At 40.0% G+C, this 22,098-nt stretch overlaps 1 protein-coding gene and 1 pseudogene across 1 annotated transcript; both read right to left on the bottom strand.

Annotated features, from left to right (window-relative positions):
- Positions 1-13,460: 13,460 nt before the first annotated feature.
- LOC110542923 (collagen triple helix repeat-containing protein 1-like) lies at positions 13,461-14,056 on the bottom strand (annotated as a pseudogene).
- Positions 14,057-18,045: 3,989 nt separating this feature from the next.
- Positions 18,046-18,981, bottom strand: LOC110542924 (olfactory receptor 4C15-like). Its single transcript, XM_021629401.2, has one exon. It carries the CDS (start codon positions 18,979-18,981, stop codon positions 18,046-18,048), a length of 936 nt encoding a protein of 311 aa, XP_021485076.1.
- Positions 18,982-22,098: the final 3,117 nt, after the last annotated feature.

The following is a 22,098-nucleotide window of genomic DNA, read 5'->3' as shown; positions in this document are numbered from 1 at the left end:
AAAAATATGATACTATGATACTATCATATCATCTGCGAATAGTGAAACTTTGACCTCTTCCTTTCCAATTTGTATCCCCTTGATCTCCTTTAGTTGTCTTATTGCTCTACCTAGCACTTCAAGTACTATGTTGAAAAGATATGGAGAGAGTGGGCAGCCTTGTCTTGTTCCTGTCTTCAGTTGAATTGCTTTAAGTTTCTCTCCATTGAGTTTGATGTTGGCTATAGGTTTGCTGTATATTGCCTTTACTATGTTTAGATATGTGCCTTGTATCCCTGATATCTCCAAGACTTTAAACATGAATGGGTGTTGGACTTTGTCAAATGCTTTTTCAGCATCTAAGGAGATGATCATGTGGTTTTTCTTCTTCAGTTTGTTAATATGGTGATTACATTGATGGATTTCCATATGTTGAACCACCCTTGCATGCCTGGGATGAAGCCTACTTGGTCATTGTGATGATATCTTTGATGTGTTCTTGGATTCGTTTTGCAAATATTTTATTGAGCATTTTTGCATCAATGTTCATTAGAGAGATAGATCTGAAGTTCTCTTTTTTTGTTGGATATTTTTGTGGTTTAGATATCAAGGTAACTATAGCTTCATAGAATGAGTTTGGTAATGTTCCTTCTGTTTCTATTTTGTGGAATAGTTTGGAGAGAATTGGAGTTAGCTCTTCTTTGAAGGTCTGGTAGAATTCTGCACTGAATCCATCTGGCCCAGGACTCTTTTTTGGAAGGGAGACTGTTGATGACTGCTTCTTTTTCTTTGGGGGACATAGGTCTATTCAATCTTTCTACCTGACCTTGACTTAATTTTGATAGATGGAATCTATCTAGAAAATTGTCCATTTCTTTTAGATTTTTGAATTTTGTGGCATATATGCTTTTGTAGTATGACATGATGATTTTTTGGATTTCCTCAGTGTCTGTAGTTATGTCCCCCTTTTCATTTCTGATTTTGCTGATTTGGATAGTTTCTCTCTGTCTTTTAGTTAGTTTGTCTAAGGTTTGTCTATCTTGTTGATTTTTTTCAAAGAAGCAGCTCTTGGTTTCATTGATTTTTTGAATAGTTTTATTTGTTTCTAGTTGATTGATTTCTGCCCTGATTTTGATTATTTCTAGCTGTCTGCTCTTCTTGGGTGCATTTGCTTCTTTTTTCTCTAGGGTTTTCAGTTGGGCCATTAAGTTGCTTGTATGATATGTCACAAATTTTTTCTTGAAGGCATTTAGTGCTATGAATTTTCCTCTGAGCACTGCTTTCATTGTGTCCCATAAATTAGGGTATGTTTTACCTTCATTTCCATTGAATTCTAGGAAGTCTTTAATTTCTTTCTTAATTTCTTCCTTAACCCAGCTATCACTGAGCAGCAAGTTGTTCAGTTTCCATAGGCTTTTTTCTAATTCCATTGTTGTTGATGTACAGCATTATTCCATGGTGGTCAGATAGAATACAGGGTATTATTTCAATCTTCTTGTATCTGTTGAGGCTTGCTTTGTGACCAACTTTATGGTCTATTTTGGAGAAGGTTCCATGAGGTGCTGAAAAGAAGGTATACTCTTGCATTTTGGTGGAAAGTTCTTTAGATGTCTATTAGGGCCATTTGATTTAGGACCTCTGTAAGTGCCTTTATTTCCTTATTAGGTTTCTGTCTAGATGATCTGTCCCTTGGTGAAAGTGGGGTGTTGAAGTCTCCCACTATCAAGGTGTTGGGATCGATGTGTGATTTAAGTTTTAGTAATATTTTGTTTATGAATGTAGGCGCTCTTTTATTTGGGGCATAGATGTTCAGAATTGTGATGTCCTCTTGGTGGATTTTTCCTTTGATGAGAATGTAGTGTCCCTCCTCATCTTTTTTGATTAATTTTGGTTGAAAGTCTTTTTTATTAGATATTAAGATAGCTACCCCAACTTGTTTTCTGGATTCATTAGCTTGAAAGAAATTTTTCCAGCCCTTTACTCTGAGGTAGTGTTTATCTTTGTTGCAGAGGCACATTTCTTGGATGCAGCAGATGTTGGATCCTGTTTCTGCAACCATTCTGATAGACTGTCTTTTTATTGGTGAGTTGAGACCACTGATGTTAATAGATAATAGTGACCAATAAATGTTAGTTTGTTTTTTGATGGAGTCACCGGTCTTACTGTGTTTCATTGCTTGTTTTCTTTTCATTTTTGTTGGGATATTATCTGTGTGCCATGTTTTCTTGGGTGAAGTTGTTTTCGTTGGATTGGAATTTTTCTTCTACTATCTTCTGTAGGTTTGGTTTGCTGTGTAGATATTGCATAAATTTAGTTTTGTCATGGAATATTTTGTTTTCTCCATTTATGTTGATTGAAAGCTTTGCAGGGTATAGTAGTCTGGGTTGACATTTGTGATCTCTTAGAGTCTCCATGACACTTGCCCAGGCCTTTCTGGTTTTCATTGTTTCTGAAGAGAAGTCTGGTTTGATTCTGAAAGCTCTACCTTCATATGTTACTTGGCCTTTTCCCCTTGCTGCTTTTTTTAAAAAAAAAAAATTCATTTAACTTTATTATTTATACTTTATTCATTTTGTATCCCCCCATAAGCCCCTCCCTCCTCCCCTCCCACTCCCACCCTCTCCCCTTTTCTGCGCACATGCCCCTCCCCAAGTCCACTGATAGGGGAGGTCCTCCTCTCTTTCTTTCTGATCTTAGTCTATCAGTTCTCATTAGAAGTGGCTGCATTGTCAGGGTTCTAGGTTATTTCCATGAATAATCCTTGGTTGGAGTCTCTGGGAAGTTCCCTGTGTTCAAATTTTCTTGTTCTGTTGCTCTCTTTGTGGAGTTCCTGTCCTCTCCAGCTCTTACTATTTCCCACTTCTTACATAAAATTCCGTTCACTCTGCCAGACAGTTCACCATTAAGCTCAGCATCTGCTTTGACAGTCTGCACAGCAGAGGCTTTCTGCTGCCCCTCTGTGGCAGGTTCCTAGGTTGTTTCCTGTTTTCTTCTTCTGATGTCCATCCTCTTTGCCTTTCAGGATGGGGATTGAGCATTTTAGTTAGGGTCCTCTCTTTTGCTTAGTGTGTTTAGATGTACAGATTTTAGTGGTTTTATTCTATGTTGTATATTTAAATGAATGAGTATATACAGTGTGTGTCTTTTTGCTTCTGGGACAACTCACTCAGGATGATCCTTTCCAGGTCCTACCATTTACCTGCAAATTTCATGATTTCCTTATTTTTCATTTCTGTGTAATAGTCCATTGTATAGATGTACCACAATTTCTGCATCCATTCTTCAGTTGAGGGGCATCTGGGCTGTTTCCAGCTTCTGGCTATTACAAATAAAGCTGCTACAAACATGGTTGAGCAAATTTCCTTTTTGTGTACTTGAGCCTCTTTTGGATATATATCTAGGAGTGGTATGGCTGGATCTTGAGGAAGCACTATTAATATCTTTTCTTTGTTCTGTAGATTTAGTGTTTTGACTATGATGTGACGTGATGTGTTTCTTTTCTGGTCTAGTCTATTTGGTGTTCTGTAGGCCTTTTGTATATTTATGGACATCTCTTTCTTTAACTTGGGAAATTTTTCTTCTATGATTTTCTTGAAAATATTTTCTGGACCTTGGAGCCTGGAGTCTTCTTTTTCATCAATTCCCCTATTATTCTTAGATTTTGTCTTTTCATGGCATCCTTGATTTCTTGAATATTTTGTGTTTGGGACTTTTCTGATTTCACTTTTTCTTTGAGAGAAGTATCAATTTCTGCGAGTGTATCTTCAGCTCCAGAGATTCTCTCTTCCATCTCTTGTATTCTGTTGGTGATGCTTACCTTTGTGGTTCCTGATCTTTTCTCCAAGTTCTCCAGCTCAAGGATTTTCTCAGTTTGTGTTTTCTTTATTGAATCTAATTCTTTCATGCCTTGCACCATTTCCTTCATGTGTTTGAATGTGGATTCCTGTCTCTCTATGATGGTCTCTATTTTTTTTGTTCATTTCCTTTCTATATGCCACTAATTTTATCTCTACTTGTGCCCCTATTTGTTTGGCTATGTTTGCCTCTATTTCTTTAAGAATTTTGTCTATTTCTTCTTTCTTTACCTCCAATTGACTGGCCCAGTCTTTGAAAGATTTGTTCATTTCCTCCTTCACTGACTAAATTTGCATGGTTATTGTACTGAGAATGTTATTTGTTTCTTTTTTATGAGCCTCAAATAGTTGGGTGAGCATAGCTTTAAAGTCATTTATGCTTCTGATGAATTGGAGTATCCATCAATTTTGGGGTTGCTGGTGAAGTCATGATGTCCTGATTTATGTTGGAAGTGTTCTTTTGCCTACCCCTGGCCATTGGCTTATCTGAAACCTTCCCCGTTTGGTTTTGGGTTCTGCAGTTCAGACTGGTACTGTCTCTCTCTCTGGCATCTGGGGAGTTCTTCAGGAAGCTGAGAGAGGTTCTGTGTCCCCAGCGTGTGCTGAGAACTAGCTGTACCTGTGGGAGAAAAGTACACAGGCACAAATGGGGCAAATGCAGGTGTGCACGTGTGTGTGTGTGTGTGTGTGTTTGTGTATGTTTGTGTGCGTGTGTGGAAGTGTACATGAAAGTGTGTCTCAGGGGACAGAGTGATAGATAATGTTGAACCATTGAGTGTGTGGGAGGGGCTCTGCACTGTATATGTAGCAGGCGCTAGTGATAGTCGTGGTGCATTTTTTGGCATTAACTACCTTAACTCCTCAATTGGACCCACAGAGCAGGGTCTTCAATGTCCCAAGTGACCCTCTGTTTCCCAAAGTGGGTATGTGGGTGGGAGGGGTTTGATGCCTGGCTTCTGTTTAAGCAGGACCTTAGATCTGGGGCTCTGCAGATTCTCAAGGGTGCACTCACTCAGGCAGGTCACTTGGCAGTAATGGGGTATCTAGACTCTCTGCTCTCTGGTTTGGCCCTGCTTGTTTGATGTTCTCCACCAGCTCAGTGCTGCTGCCACTGTCAGGATAGGAGGTCCCACTGCAGCTGGAGACTGGGATGCCAGTCCAGATGTTTTCTGGTAAGACCTGGAGGCCCTCCACTCTACTCTCCAAGCCTGGGAGGCCGAGGGCCTGGTGTGCTTAGCTTGTATGGCAGGTCTGCTTGGCTTTGGTGCGTATATAGTGTAATATCTGTCACTGAGGAATAGGAAGGGCCATGAAGTCAGTATCTGAGCATCCCTGCGGGGCCAGTATGTTAGCCAGCAGACCCGGGACTCTGGGATGATGGTGCCGCGGGTCTGGGCCTGCAGTGCATGGGCCTTGATGTCCCAAATGACCCTCTGTTTCCCACAGTGGGTATGTGGGTGGGAGGGGACTGATTCCTGGCTTCTATTTTAGAAGGGGCATGAATCTGGGGCTCTGCAGACATGCAAGGGCGTACTCACTCTCAAGGTGGTCACATCAGCAGGGATCGGGCTAACCAGGTTCTCTGTTCTCTGGTTTGGCCCTGGTTGGTCTTAAGCTGAAGGACTGGTGAGCTATGCCAGCTCAGTGCTGCTCTACTGCCAGGTTAGGAAATCCCGCTGTATCTGGAGACTGGGTTGCCAGTCCAGATGCTTTCTGGGAAGTCCTGAGGGCTCTCCACTGTGCTCTCCAAGCTTGGGAGGCTCAGCACCTGGTGTGCCTAGCTTTTATGGTGTTTCTGTCTGGTTTGGTGAGTATATAGCATATTCTCTGTCACTGTGGAGTTGGGCGGGCTGTACTGTCAGTGATAGCGATCCTGCAGAGCCAGTATGGTGTCTAGCAGACTCCAGCCCTGGGTGGATGGTGCCATTTGGTACCACTGGCAGTTGCTGCTAAAGGGCTAGGAGCTCCGCTTCAACCGCTGCAGACCCCAGGCAATTAGGTCTGCACTGAGAATTTCGATGAGTCTGCTGTGTGAAGGAGGAGGGAGGTCTGGGAGATGGGAGTGCTGGGAGATCAACGGATTGTTTCTCTCCTTCCCCAAACAAGTCCCCGGGTGACCAAGTCCCCCAAGACCAAAGTTTTCACCTCATGCGATTATCCCTGTTGTTTAGAAAGCCTCACCGTTGTTTTCCTGGGTTCAGATGTCCTTCCACTCACCAACTCAAGCGTTCAGCTCTTCCACAGCTCAGAAGCTGTGTGTTAGTCGCCATCTTGGCTCTGCCTCCCCCCTTTAACTTTAGTTTTTTTATACTCTTACTAAATTCTTCCCCCATCTCTTAGCTTTTTATTCATTCTTCAACAGAAACCCTTCTCTTCCAATCAGTCCCAGCCGCCTCAGGTCCTGGTCACTGCACAGCCCTCCTTGACTCTGCAGGCTAATTTCTCCTTGTGCTCTGCACTCCACTCCTGCTGACCCCAAAGTCCTAGTGTCTTCCTTTCAGGCAAACTGAGTGTCCTTTCATCAATCGCCCTCATCAGTCCCGATAATAACAACCCATACTTCTGAAGCAAGATAGAATTTTTTTTCTTTTAAAAAAACCTCACAAAATGTCTTCCAGATTGGTTAGTGTGTATTGGCTTTGGTGCCCATCTTTTAGATGTTTTATGAATCATTTTGCTTATTGGGATTGCAAAAAAATAAAATCAACGTTTTCTCTTCTGGAAAAAAAAAGTTTGTCTATCTTGTTGATTTTCTCAAAGAATCATCTCTTGGTTTTGTTGATTCTTTGAGCTGTTCTCTTTGTTTCTAATATATTGATTTTAGCCATGAGTTTGATTATTCCGAGCCTTCGGCTCCTCTTGGGTGTATCTGCTTCTTTTTTTTCCCTGGTATTTTCAGGTGTACCATTAAGTTGCTTTATTGAGATACCTCATTTTTATTTTTTTAATGAAGGCAATGCTTTCGTTGTGTCCCAAAAGTTTGGGTAAGCTAAGCTAAGCCTTCACTTTCATTGAATTCTAGGAAGACTTTAATTTCTTCATTTCTTCCCTGACACAGCTCTCATTCAGTGAGAGTTAATCAGTTTCCATGTGTGTGTATAGGCTTTTTGCTATTTCTGTTATTGTTGAAGTCCAGTTTTAGACCATGGTGGTCTAATACTAGGGATTCTTTTTAGTCTTCTTGTATCTGTTGAGGCTTACTTTGTGTCCAATTATATGCTCAATTTTTAAAATTTTTATTTTACTTTTATTAATTACATTTTATTCACTTTGTAGCCCAGCTGTAGCCCCATCCCAATCCAGCCTTCTGTCCCTCTTCTCCTATGCCCCTCCTCTAGTCCACTGATAGTGGAGGTCCTCCTCCCCTTCCATCTGAACCTAGTCTATCAGGTCTCATGAGGATTGGTTTCATTGTCTTCTTCTGTGGACTGGTAAGGCTGCCCCCCCCCTGCCTCAGGTGGAGGTGATCAAATAGCCAGTCCATGAGTTCAGGTCAAAGATGGTCCTTGATCCTATTACTGGGGAACCCCCTTGGATACTGAGCTGCCAAGGGCTATATCTGTGTAGAGGTTCCAGGTTATCTCCATGCATGGTCCTTGTTTGGATATCAGTCTCACAAAAAGACCCCTGTGCCCAGATTTTTTGGTTCTGTTGCTCTCCTTGTAGAGCCCCTGTTCCCTCCAGGTCTTTCTACCTCCCCCTTCTATCATAAGATTTCCTGCACTCTGCCCAAAGTTTGGCTATGAGTCTCAGCATATGAGAAGGTTCCATGGGATGCTGAGAAGAAGGTATACTCTTTTGTGTTTGGGTAAAAAATTCTGTGGAATCTCTTATGTCCATTTGATTTAGTATCTCTGTTAGTGTCATTATTTATATTTAGCTTCTGTATCAGTGATCTGTCTCTTGGTGAGAGTGAGATGTTGAAGTCTCCCACTGTTAAGGTGTTGGGATCAATGTGTGATTTAAGCTTTAATAAGATATATTTTACAAATGCAGGGGCCCTTATATTTGGGTCATAGATGTTCAGGATTGTCATACCCTCTTGGTGGATTTTTTTCTTTGATGAGAATGAAGTGTCCCTCCCCATCTTTTTTGATTAATTTTGGGTAAAATCTATTTTATTAGATATTAGGATGACTACTCCACCTTCCTCCTTGGGCCCATTTGCTTGGAAAACTTTTTTTCCACAGTTTAATTCTGAGGCAGTGTCTAGCTTTGTTGCAGAGGTATGTTTTTTAAATGCAGCAGAATGTCTGATACTGTTTCTGAGACCATTCTATTAGTCTGTATCATTTTATTGGAGAGTTGAGTCAGTGATGTTAATAGATAATAGAGAGTTCCTTGTATTATGGAGTTGGTTGTGATTGGGCATTTGTGTGCTTCTTTTTGTTTCCTTTTATTAAAAGTAAAAATAGATTTATTTGGGGCAGCTCTTGGGTAGGGTTCGCTGGCCTCAGAGAATGGGGCCAGGAAAATCACCATGGAAACAGGGAGACCTATGGGGGAGCAGAGAGAGACAGAGAAAGAGAGGAAGAAGGAAGAGAAGAGAAGGAGGAATGTGGGAGAGAGATAGATATTTGGGGTACTTGGTGGGTCCCTTTATCCCACAGCACAAATCTGGAGTGCCTGGTGGCAGCAGGTGATGATGTAAGCAATAGCTAGGTCCCTGAGAGCAGGCCAGTGGAATTGCCTGTATATTAACAGGGTTAGAGTTAGGCGACCTGGGTTTGAAATCTAACATCGCAGCCTTTTTTTTCTCTTGAATTATTTTTATTTTTTATTTTTTTATTATTAGTATTATTAGTTATATTTTATTTACTCTGTATCCCAGCTGTATCCCGCTCCCTCATTCTCTCCCAAACCCTCCCTCCATCCCTCATCTCCTCCCTGTCCCTTTCCAAGTCCACTGATTGGGGAGGACCTCCTCCCCTTTCATCTGACCCTGTTTTATCAGGTATCTTCAGGACTGGCTGCAAAGTCATCCTCTGTGGCTAACAAGACAGCTCCTCCCTTGGGGGGTGGAGAGGTCAAAGATCCTGCCTTGAGTTCCTATCAGAAATAGTTTCTGTTCCCCTTACTATGAGAGATGTCCAGTGGTCAAGAGTGGGTGCTGGAGATTAAGATGCGAAGGATGCACTGTTAAGTTCACTGTCTCTGCTGGCTCACTGTTTGTGACTCAGGTAGGCCAGGCAGCTGGGGCTCAGGCCAATAGATCTCCAAACCTTGAGCTGCTCCAGTGCCCCCAGGCTTCTTTGAGCTGGCAGACAATGGGACTTGGGTCCTGTGACTAAGTCAGCTCTGGAGGGTTTATTGTCTGTGATGGGATCACTGTTTCTGGCCAAAGTGGGCCAGGTGGCTGGGGAGCAGGCAGAATGAAGCCATACTCACATCCACTGCAAGTGTGTGCCAGGCCTGCTACCACTGAGACAAAAAATTGCCCTGCTTCTGGCTCTACATAAGGCCAGCTGGCTCCTAGAGGAGACTAGCCTTTTGCAGGTTGACGGGAAAGGAAACACTTAAACACTAGCTAGGGCTTAAGAGTCTGAGAGACAGTCAACCTGATACTGGAGCTGAGCTGCAGGTCTGAGTAACTGGAAAGGAATTGGAAAGAGGGTGGACACAACCCTTAAGATGACATCACTAGCCGGGCATGGTGGCTCATGCCTGTAATCCCAGCACTCAGGGAGGGAGAGACAGGTGGATCTCTGTGAGCTCAAGGCCAGCCTGGTCTACAAAGCAAGTCCAGGACAGCCAAGGATACACAGAGAAACCATGTCTTAAAACAAAACAAGCAAAACAAAACAACAACAACAACAAAAATGAATCTTCAGAAATCCGGCAGATCTTCAGATTTATCTATGAAAAGATGTAGTGAAAATACAATCATAGGTAGAGTTTATATTTGCATATTCATATAAAATATCAACAGCATAAATCATAAAATTTTGAGTCAAAATTTAGAGACAGTGTTTCTGATTATACAGTATGAGCTCCTAACACCTGTAAATAAGAGCAATTGTAATAAAGTTTGTTCTGTAAATGATCAAAATAATTTAACTGAATCTCAAACTTTCTTGAGTGTTAAATTTATTCTAATCGTGAAAATAAAAACGGCAATATTTTGAAACATATACACATACTCAAGTGAACACACACAAACAAGCATAATACATCAATTAAAATCATATTTTTATAAGCAAGCTTATTTTTGAAAAAGAGACATCCAACTCAAGGTAGATTTACACTGTCTGTACAGTGTTTTCAAAATTTCTTTTTTTTAACCATTTTTTAAATTATTTATTAATTATACTTTATTCACTTTGTATCCCCCCATAAGCCCCTCCCTCCTCCCCTCCCGATCCCACCCTCCCTCCCCCTTCTGCATGCATGCCCTTCCCCAAGTCCACTGATAGGAGAGGTCCTCCTCTCCTTTCTGATCTTAGTCTATCAGTTCACATCAAAAGTGGCTGCATTGTCTTCTACTATGGCCTGGTAAGGCTGCTCCCCTCCAGGGGGAGGGGATCAAAGAGCAGGCCAATCAGATTATGTCAGAGGCAGTCCCTCTTCCCATTACTATGTAACCCACTTGGACACTGAACTGCCCTGGGCTACATCTGTGTAGGGGTTCTAGGTTATCTCCATGAATAGTCCTTGGTTGGAGTATGAGTCTCTGGGAAGTTCCCTGTGTTCAAATTTTCTTGTTCTGTTGCTCTCCTTGTGGAGACCCTGTCCTCTCCAGCTCTTACTATTTCCCACTTCTTACATAAAATTCCATTCACTCTGCCCAACAGTTGCCCATCAGGCTCAGCATCTGCTTTGATTATTTGTAGGGCAGAGGCTTTCAGAGGCCCTGTGTGGTAGGTTCATAGTTTGTTTCCTGTTTTCTTCTTCTGGCTTTCAGAAGCCCTCTGTAGAAGGTTCCTAGGTTGTTTCCTGTTTTCTTCTTCTTCTGATGTCCATCCTCTTTGCCTTTCAGGATGGGGATTGAGCATTTTAGTTAGGGTCCTCTCTCTTGCTTAGTTTCTTTAGATGCACATATTTTAGTGGGTTTGTCCTATGTTGTATATCTATATGAGTGAGTATATACCATGTGTGTCTTTTTCCTTCTAGGACAACTCACTCAGGATGATCCTTTCCAGGTTCCACCATTTACCTGCAAATTTCATGATTTCCTTATTTTTCATTGCTGAGTAATATTACACCATATAGATGTACCACAATTTCTGCATCCATTCTTCAGTTGAGAGGCATCTGGGCTGTTTCCAGCTTTTGGCTATTACAAATAAAGCTGCTACAAATATGGGTGAGCAAATGTCCTTTTTGTGTACTTGAGCCTCTTTTGGATATATGCCCAGGAGTGGTATGGCTGGATCTTGGGGAAGCGCTATTCCTAGTTGTCTGAGAAAACGCCAGATTGATTTCCAGAGTGGTTGTACAAGTTTACATTCCCACCAGCAGTGGAGAAGAGTTCCCCTTTCTCCACAACCTCTCCAGCATGTGTTATCACTTGAGTTTTTGATCTTGGCCATTCTGATGGGTGTAAGGTGAAATCTCAGGGTCGTTTTGATTTGCATTTCCCTAATGGCTAACGAGGTTGAGCATTTCTTTAAGTGCTTCTCTATCCTTCGATATTCCTCTACAGAGAATTCTGTGTTTAGCTGTACCCCATTTTTAAGTGGATTACTTGGTTTGCTGCTTTTCAGCTTCTTTAGTTCTTTATATATACTGGATATGAGTCCTCTGTCAGATAAAGGGTTGGTGAAGATTCTTTCCCAATCTGTAGGCAGTGGCTTTCTTTTGATGACGGTGTCCTTCACTGAGCAGAAGCTTTTCAGTTTCATGAGGTCCCATTTTTATTGACTGTTGCTCTTAGAGCCTGTGCTATTGGTGTTCTTTTCAGGAAGTTTTCTCCTGTACCAATGAGTTCTAGGGTAATCCCCACTTTTTTTTCTAGCCGATTTAATGTGTCTGGTTTTATGTTGAAGTCTTTGATCCACTTGGACTTCAGTTTTGTGCAGGGTGAAGTATGGATCTATTTTTATTTTTCTACATGTAGACATCCAGTTGGAACAGCACCATTTGTTGAAGATGCCCTCTTTTTTTCCATTGTATGGTTTTGGCATCTTTGTCAAATTTCAGGTGTCCATAAGTGTGTGGGTTTATTTCTGGGTCCTCTTTTCAGTTCCATTGATCCACCATTCTGTTTCTATGCCAGTACCATGCAGTTTTTAAAACTGTTGCTCTATAGTACAACTTAAGATCAGGGATGGAGATACCTCCAGAAGATCTTTTATTGTAGAGGATTGTTTTAGAAATTCTGGGTTTCTTGTTATTCCATATGAAGTTGAGAATTTTTCTTTCAGATCTGTAAAGAATTGTGTTGGTAATTTGATGGGAATTGCATTGAATCTGTAGATTACTTTTGGCAAGATGGCCATTTTTACTATGTTAATCCTGCCAATCCATGAGCATGGGAGATCTTTCCATCTTCTGATATCTTCTTCTAATTCTTTCTTCAGAGACTGGAAGTTTTTTTCATACAAGACTTTGACTTCCTTGGTTAGGGTTATTCCAAGGTACCTTATGTCATTTATGGCTATTGTGAAGGGTGTTGTTTCCCTAATTTCTTTCTCAGCCCTTTTGTCTTTTGTATACAGGAGTGCTACTGATTTTTTTTGAGTTAATTTTGTATCCGGCCACTTTGCTGAAGGTGTTTATCAGCTGTAGGAGTTCCCTGGTAGAGTTTTTGGGGTCACTCATGTATATTATCATATCATCTGCAAATAGTGATACTTTGACTTCTTCCTTTCCAATTTTTATCCCCTTGATCTCCTTCAACTGTCTTATTGCTCTTGCAAGGAATTCTAGAACTATGTTGAAGAGATATGGAGAGAGTGGGCAGCCTTGTCTTGTCCCTGATTTCAGCGGGATTGCTTTAAGTTTCTCTCAGTTCAGTTTGATGTTGACTATAGGTTTGCTGTATATCGCCTTTGATATGTTTTGATATGTGCCTTGTATCCCTGATCTCTCCAATACTTTAAACATGAATGGATGTTGGATTTTGTCAAATGCTTTTTTAGCATCTAGGGAGATTATCATGTGTTTTTTTTTTCTTTCAGTTTGTTAATATGGTGGATCACATTGGTGGATTTCTGTATATTGAACCACCCCTGCATACCTGGGATGAAGCCTAGTTGGTCATGGTGGATGATATCTTTGATGTGTTCTTGTAGTCGGTTTGTGAGTATTTTTTTATTTTTTTGTTTGAAGCATTTTATTTAATACATATAAAATAATTCTGTACAACTCTTACAAAAGCATAACTTTTGTATGCGTTAAAATGTTGATGACTGGAACTACTAAGGACCATAACGATATTCCAATATATAGATTCAAAGAAAAGAAACATGAAAAAAGTAATCAATGAAGAAAAAAATCCTGAAACCACCTTTTGTTGAAATAAAACGGATCATTCTAGATTTTAAAGTGTGAGATCACACTTTGGTCTGTAAACATATTTAACTGTGCTTTTTTATTCAGCTAGGTACATAAAGTGACATCTTAACTGTTGTTTAAATGACCCATTCAGAGGCTTGATTCTTAGAATAAAGGATTTAGGGGGTGAAAACCTCAGAGGGTTTATTTTGGTAGTTTTTCAATTATGATGCGAGATACAGAGTTCCATCCAGTAGAAGCGTCTCCTTTGGGGTAGTCGGAACAAGTGCCCACCCAGATGGCCACATCTACCAGCCCGGCGCCAATCCCTTTGCAGAGTCCTTCCACAGAGGAAGTACGATGGATATTAATAGTTGAATTTAATTCAGGGCTTCCTTGGTCCAGATAGATGATGGCTTCAATGGGAAGAGGCCCAGAGCATTCAGCTCCATTAAATGTAAAGTACCTGTGCTGACAGCATGCGTTTCTGCATTTCAACCGGAAGGAGCCACTGAACAGAACTCAGAGAGCACTGTTGGAGTGCACCTTGGTGAATGTGCACTCCGCAATTTTCCCAAGATCTATGCCATAGTTGAGTGAGCTCCATGAGCACTGCTTGTAGTTTGGGGTCCAGGACTCCTCGAAGCTTTCCTGTAAGCATTCCTCCTTCTCTCCTTTGAATCCATCCCGACCAGGGATCCCAGGTATGCCAGGAATGCCATTGGCCCCAGGGTTCCCATCCTGACCAGGAAAGCCCGTGGTCCTTGTAGGCACATTCCATTATACATTCCATTTCTGATTTTGGTGATTTGGATGGTGTCTCTGTGCCTTTTAGTTAGCTTGGCTAAGGGTTAGTCTATCTTGTTGATTTTCTCAAAGAACCAGCTCTTGGTTTCATTGATTCTTTGAAATGTTTTATTTGTTTCTAATTGATTGATTTCATTCCTGAGTTTGATTATTTCCAGCCGTTTACTCCTTTTTGGTGTGTCTGCTTCTTTTTTTTTTCTAGGGTTTTTAAGTGAGCCATTAAGTTGCTTGAATGCGCTGTCTCAAATGTCTTCTTGAAGGAACTTTGTGCTATGAACTTTCCTCTTAGCACTGCCTTCATTGTGTCCCACAAGTTTGGGTATGTTGTGTCTTCATTTTCATTGAAGACATTTCTTTAGAAATTTCTTTAGAATTGATTATGACTATTTCTAAATCAAGACTGGAAAAAGGTAAAGATTTTGCTATATGCAAAGGATTCAATGATAGTTTTGATTCTGTCATTTTGGAATAATCAAGCACAACATTTTATTCCTTGTTTGAGATCATATGTTCTTTCTACCTGTGTAGTTTCTGAATCATTGACATTGATATTAATGCCAATATTGATATTGGCATTATCCTTTAGATGCACTCCATTTCATTGCCTAAACAGTTCAGCAGATATTTGAGAAATACAGAATGTTCTGTCTTTTTACTTCAAAGAAGTCAAAGCTATCCACACACAGGCAAGGCAGAGTAGAAGCTTGGGTAGGATGATGACATAACAAGAGGATAGATAGCAAGCAACAGCAACTACAGTCACCATGGAGTAAGAACGATTGGTGAACAATTAGTGTGGAACTAGAGTGAGACTGAGTACACTGAAAGTCAACTTGTTTCAGAGTCCCTGAGCTGCCACTCAGAAGGTGAGCTACAAGGAAGGTGAGCATTTTTAATAGAACTTGCTTCCAGAAAGCTTATGCTTTTGCTTCAAAGAAAACAAAATGGATGAAAACCATATCCAAAACCAAATGTTAGTGTATATCTGAATATATGATCTGTCTAAAGAAGGATATGCATCTCAGAGGCCTCTGGTGACCCTGCAAACACAACTGTGAATCTGGGTCTGCAATTAAAACAGAAAATAAATACTATTCACAGGAGCTGTTTGAACGTGGAAAGATACCTTCCAGCTTAGTGTTTTCCCAGTTCACCTATAGAAGACATAAAATGATAATAGCTAGCACTGTGTGTTCCATAAATATCTTGATATTAAAATATTCTTATCCTTAGCTATCAGGGAAATGCAAATCAAAACAGCCCTGAGATTTCACCTTATACCCATCAGAATGGCTAAGATCAAAGACTCAAGTGAGAACACATGCTGGAGAGGATGTGGAGAAAGGGAAATTCTCCTTCATTTCTGATAGGAATGTCAAATTGTACGACTTTGGAAATCAATCTGATGCTTTCTCAGACAATTAGGAATAGTACTACCTCAAGATCCAGCTATCTCTTAGGCATATATCCAAAAGATGCTCAAGTACACAACAAGGACATTTGCTCAGCCATGTTTGTAGTAGCTTTATTTCTAATAGCCAGAAGCTGTAAATAACCCAGATGTCCCTCAACTGAGGAATGGATACAGAAATTGTGGCACATTTACACAATGGAGTACTACTCAGCAATTAAAAACAAGGGAATCATGAAATTTGCGGGCAAATGGTGGAAACTAGAAAAGATCATCCTGAGTGAGGTATCCCAGAATCAGAAAGACACACATGGTATACATTCATTTATAAGTGAATATTGGACATATAATATAAGATAAACATACTAAAACCTAAAGGAGGTAACCAAGAAGGAGGAGCCCCACAAGTAGATCAACAGAACCAAAAAATCTTGACACAGGGGTGTTTTCTGAGACCGATACTCCACCCAAGGACCATGCATGGAGATAACCTAGGACTCCTACACAGATGTAGCCCATGGCAGCTCAGTGTTCAAGTGGGTTCCCTAGTAACCCACTGTCTCTGACATGAACTCAATTGCCTGCTCTTTGATTACCTCCCCCTAATGGAGGAGCAGCCTTCCCAGGCCACAAAGGAAGATAATGCAGCCAGTCCTGATGAGACCTGACAGGCTAGGGTCAGAGAAAAGGAGAGGAGGGCCTCCTTTTGCAGTGGACTGGGGAAGGGACATGGGTGGAGGAGAGGGAGAGAAGATGGCATTGGGAGGGGACAAGGCAAGGGGCTACAGGTGGGATACAAAGTGAATAAACTGTAATTAATATAAAAAAATTAAAAATTAATTAAAAAAGTAAATTAAATGAAACATAATAGTAGAAAAAGATGTAAACAATGATGATAGCTAAACAACAATAAAATCCAAAGCCAAGCGATATAGAAACAGCAGTGATGAAGTCCTATGACTACTCTACTGTCTGCATCTCCTAAGTCCTGATGGGTTTTCCAATCATTGGGATCAATGTGACATCAGCACTTCTTTTTAAATTAAGTTTTTCCTAGCTTTTCTTTTTTGTTATTTTTTCCCTGCAACTTATTTTATCATACTCATTGTTTTTCCTTAATTCTTCCCAGATTCTCCCCACCTCCCTACCCAACCAATGTCCTGTTCTTCCCTCTACCTTTCTCTCTCAAGAAAAAAAAAAAGGAAAATCAATAAGATAAAATTACCACAAATTGAAATTATATAAAAAATATATCTGGAGTCCCATTTTATGTCGATTAACTTCTGAGTATGAGATTTCCCTTTCATTTGTTCTATATGCTTAGTGTTGCTCCATTAAAGAAAATGGATTTACCCTTTCCCAGAAGCTAACAATTGCACATAGCTTCTTGGCTAGAGGTGGGATTTTGTGCCCACTTTCCCTGCTCTGTGCTGGGATTTATATTGTGGTGATTCTATGTATGCTCTCTATAATCTGAGTTCATACGTGTATCTGCCCTCTTGTGTCTGGAAATTTGTGTTTCCATAAATTCATCCATTAGTTCTAGTTAAGATCTGTCTCCTTGTCCAGATAGATATCTGAACCTTGAGGGGAGAGGTGTGCTCCAAAGCATGTTACAGTCTGTACTTTGTCTAGTTGTGAATATTGCTGTTAATTACCATTTACTGTAAGAAAAGTTTTCCTGTTCAGAGTTAATTGAGACACTGATCTTTAATTCATTAAGAATCAGTTTATTGCTATGAACATGTAGGCAGATAATGGCATTTGTTTTTCTATATATCCCATGAATTATCTGGCCTCAGGTTACATGTATTGGTCCTATCTCTTGAAGTGAGCATGAATGGTCAGGTTGGTTAATTCTGAGGGTTCCCTAGAATTCTTCTGGGTGATTTTTCATTGGAGATACACATTGGTAAACACTAATGGGCACTTTCCACCTTCTTTCCCAGGGATGACTAGCATAAAGTTACAGTCAACCCAAGAAGAAAAGATATACAGAAAGGAATGGGCCAACCAAGTATTAACTCTCAAGACATCAAGAAGTGATTCAAAATCTATAGCAAATTGCAAAGGGCTCCAGGGAAATAATGTAGTCACAACAGACATGGAGCAACAGTACTTATGAGAAAATTTTTCTTCTGTCTATCCCTAACCCTAACCCTCTGGCTGTTACTTAAGTCATCATCATAAATTGATGTTTCTTCTTCTTTATATAGGTTGAACAAAATTTTATACAAATGTCTATGACATTTTGAACTTCAGAATTTTTGAAAGCATGAATGGCCACTATTTCAACTGATAGTTTTGATTAGCTTCCTTTAGTTAATATATTATAAGTAAGTATGAAATAATTTTTTTAATTTACACATATAATTTTTTCCAATTCAGAGAACTTGCCTAATATAAAAGGGAAAACAACATTCTCTAAACCCCAAAATAATGCCAGTTCTAGAGAATTGCATTAGCTTATTATAGGTAATAAACACACTGTAGTAGTTGTGTGCAACAATTTTGATTTTTTTACTCTTTATATTAATTTTGATGAACTGTAGCATATATTTACTTTTCATTGGAAACTGTTATCAGTTGATTCCACACTTTACGTATGGCATTTTTCATATCCTTATTCCTAAAAGTGTAAATCATAGGATTAAGCAAAGGGGATAGCATGGTGTAAAATATTGCTACCATTTTGTCAAAGGAGAAAGCAGTGTGAGGCCTTGCATATATAAATATGCATGGGACAAAGAACAGGACAACAACAGCAATGTGGGACCCACAAGTAGACAGAGCTTTCCATCGCCCTTCAGAACTGTGGGATCTCAGAGAGACTAAGATAAAACAGTATGAGACAAGCAACAAGAAAAAGATTATGATACAGATCAATCCACTGTTGGCAACTACCAAAAGGCCAAAGATGTGAGTGTCAGTGCAGGCAAGTTCCAGTAATGGGGATAAGTCACACATGAAGTGATCAATGACATTGGGTCCACAAAAGGGCAGCTGCAAAGTGAAGACAATTTGTACAGTAGAATGTAAAAATCCTCCTGCCCAGGCCACCCCAACCAGAGTGCCACAGAGCCTCCGTGTCATGATGGAAGAGTAGTGTAAAGGCTTACAAATGGCCACATAGCGGTCATAGGCCATGGCTGTCAGAACAATCATCTCAGCCCCACCAAAGAAGTGTTCAGCAAAAAGTTGTATTATGCATCCTTCAAAGGAGATAGTTTTTCTCTCATAGAGTGAATCCACCATCATCTTGGGTGTCATGGCAGAGGAGAAGCTTGCATCCAATAAAGACAGGAAAGCCAGGAAGAAGTACATGGGGGAGCCCTGCAGTGTAGGGCTACAGGCAATAGTCACCACAATCATCATGTTGCTCCCAATAGTTACAATGTAAACAAGTAAGCATATGATAAATATTAGCTTTTGAACATTTGGATTCTCTGAAAGTCCCAGGAAGACAAATTCAGTTACACAACTCTGATTTTGCATGTTTTCCAAGAAAAAGGTGGGTGCCCAATAGAGAGTGTATAATTCGTCAGTGGTGATAAACATTTGCTTCAGTCCAGTTTGTAGTTTTGTAGTCACCAATAATTTATTAAGGCCATTTCCAAAATTGTTTTCGGTGCTTTAATTTCATTGAGAATACAAAAAAAAAAAACCCAAAAAACAAAAAACAAACAAACAAAACAGAAAAAAATTCAGAGTGATAGTCAAAGATCAGTCAAACTGAGGCAGGGAAAACTTATGCAATATTTAAAATCAAGAGCTCTCTATACATGAAAAAGGAAACTGCTACATGTTGTGAAGAAGAATTGTTCAGATAAAATGTATATGCTCAGCTCCTAAAATTATGATGCTATATCTGGCTTGAAATTGCAGTGATATTTCCTATGGTAATTGTGCCGTTATCAAACTTAGTTATTAAGTTAGTAAAATGCATTACCCACAGGATTTTCCATGCTTTTCAACTTGAACACACAGAAGAAAAGAGTGAGATATTTTTACACATATTACTGACATGTATCAGTCAAGAAGCACATGTTTGTGAACATATGTACATGCTCACACCTGTAAACGGTAGAATACTATTTAAAATATTTAAAATAACTCTAGCTTATTAATTCCATTTGCAGTTTCAGAAATTATCTAACTATGAATAAAAACAACAAATATGTAAGTTGTACATTAGTTTTTCTCCTCAGATCTCAGATTCCTTTCTCCTAGTTGTCTATACTATAAGTTCCAAAACTACTTATGAAATATCACCAAAGAACAGGAAGACTAAACAAACTAAATGATCACGAATCAGCCACTAGCTATTAACCTTAGAAGAAAGTATGCCAATGGATGACTTATGGTCTGAATAGGGCTGCATTAGGAAAAAAATGGAGTGAGATATCAGAAAATTGTCTCCTGACTCTTGCAGACCTGCTCAATACAAGAGTATCTATTATTCTATAGCTTGGAGCAGATGACTTAAGTTTCTAAAAACTCCCAAAACCTCATCTGATATTTCTGTGTACAAACATGATAATAATATAGCTCAATTGTTTCTTTTAAATTTTATTTTATTTATATATTTATTTATTACAATCTATTCACCTCATCTCCTCCCATTCCCACCCACCCTCCCTCTTCTTTCCCTATGTCTTTTTCCTAGTGCCCTGAGAGGGAAGGACATCCTCCCCTCCTATCTAACCCTACCTTATCAGGACTCATCAAGGCTGGCTGTATCATCTTCCTCTGTGGCATGGCAAGGCTGCACCTGCCAGGGAGAGAGGATCAAAGAGCCAGCCACTGAGTTCATGTTTGAGTGAGATAACCCAGAAGCAGAAAGACACATGATATATACTCACTTATAATTGGATATTAGCCATATAATATAGGATAAACATACTAAAAGCTATAGTCCTAAAGAAGCTAAACAACAAGGAGGACCTAGGGAAGATGCTTAATCCTCACTTAGAAGGGCAAACAGGATAGACATTAGAAGTAGGAAGAGACAAGGAACAGAATAGGAACCTTCCACAGAGGATCTAGGAAAGATGCTACCCACCAGCGTATCGAAGGAGATGCTGAGACCCATAGCCAAACTTTGAGCAGAGTGCTGGAATCCTTATGGAAGAAGAGGGAGATAGAAAGAACTGGAGGGTATCCATTCCTCTGTTGAGGGACATCTGGTTTGTTTCCAGGTTCTGGCTATTACGAATAAAGCTGCTATGAACATGGTTGAACAAATGTCCTTGTTGTGTATTTGAGCAAGCAGATCATGAGACTCATAACCAAACTTTGGGCAGAGTGCAGGGAGTCATATGAAAGAAGGGGGAGTTAGTAAGACCTGGAGAGGACAGGAGCTCCACAAGGACCAAATATATCTGGGTACAGGGGTCTCTTCTGAGACTGATTCTCCAGCCAAGGACCATACATGGCTATAACCTAGAACCCCTGCTTGGACGTAGCCCCATGGCAGGTCAGTGTCCAAGTTGGTTTCCTAGTAAGGGGAACAGGGATTGTCTCTGACATGAACTCAGTGGCTGGCTCTTTGACCTCTCCACCCTTCGTGGGAGGAGCAGCCTAGGTAGGATACAGAAGAAGACATTGCAGCCAGTCCTGATGAGACCTGATAAGCTAGGGTCAGATGGAAGGGGAGGAGGAACTCACCTATCAGTGGATTTAGGGAGGGGCAGGGAAAAGATGAGAGAAGGAAGGCGGGATTGGGAGGGAAAGAAAGAGGGAGCTGGAATACAAAGTAAATAGACTGTAATTAATATAAAAACTAAAAAGTTAATTTAAAAAAAAAAGAAAGACCTGGAGGGAACAGGAACTACATAAAGAGAACAACAGAGTCAAAATACCTGGGGCGGTGGGGGCCTGCAGAGGCTGATACTCCAACTAAGGGTCATGCATTGAGAGGACCTAGATCCCCTGTTCAAAGGAAGACTATTATCTACAGTTTCCAAGTAGGTACCCTAGTAAGGGGCACAGAGGCTCAATGTCCCTTAAGGGAATTGGAAAATATTATATCATGAATACATTGCGAATATCAGGAGAAGACAGTGTGGAGTAGTGAGAACATGGCCACAATCAGAAGGATGACATTCCATTTCTGATTCCAGCTGTACTAACAGTAATTAAAATTTAGCAGTCCTTGTATATGTTGAAAAGGATTAACAAAAGGATTTGGCCAGTCACAGTAATGAAATACATATATTCTAAAATGTATTACACATTTATTTTTGAGATATAACTTAATTACGACATTTCTCCCTTGCCTTTTCCTTCTACACCCTCCCTAATACCACTTCTTACTATCTTTCAAATTCATTGACTCTATGGTCATTCATTGTTATTTCATTCATATATATGAATATATATTCCTTATATAAATGTATACATATACATATATACATGCATATGTGTATATATACTTATATATATATGTGTGTGTGTGTGTGTGTATGTATACATAACCTTTTCAGTCTGGGTAATTTTACATCTATATGTTTTCAAGGCTGAGAATTTAGTATTGGCTAATCAATTTGTATTGAATAACCAATGTGTGTGTTCTTCCCTGGAGAAGACTATTTCTTCAACTCTTAACATTCT

This window comes from Meriones unguiculatus, chromosome 18 (assembly GCF_030254825.1).
Source record: "Meriones unguiculatus strain TT.TT164.6M chromosome 18, Bangor_MerUng_6.1, whole genome shotgun sequence".
NCBI lineage: Eukaryota > Metazoa > Chordata > Mammalia > Rodentia > Muridae > Meriones > Meriones unguiculatus.
The sequence above is the reverse complement of the archived record's forward strand: the minus strand, read 5'-3'. Positions and strand labels throughout refer to the sequence as shown.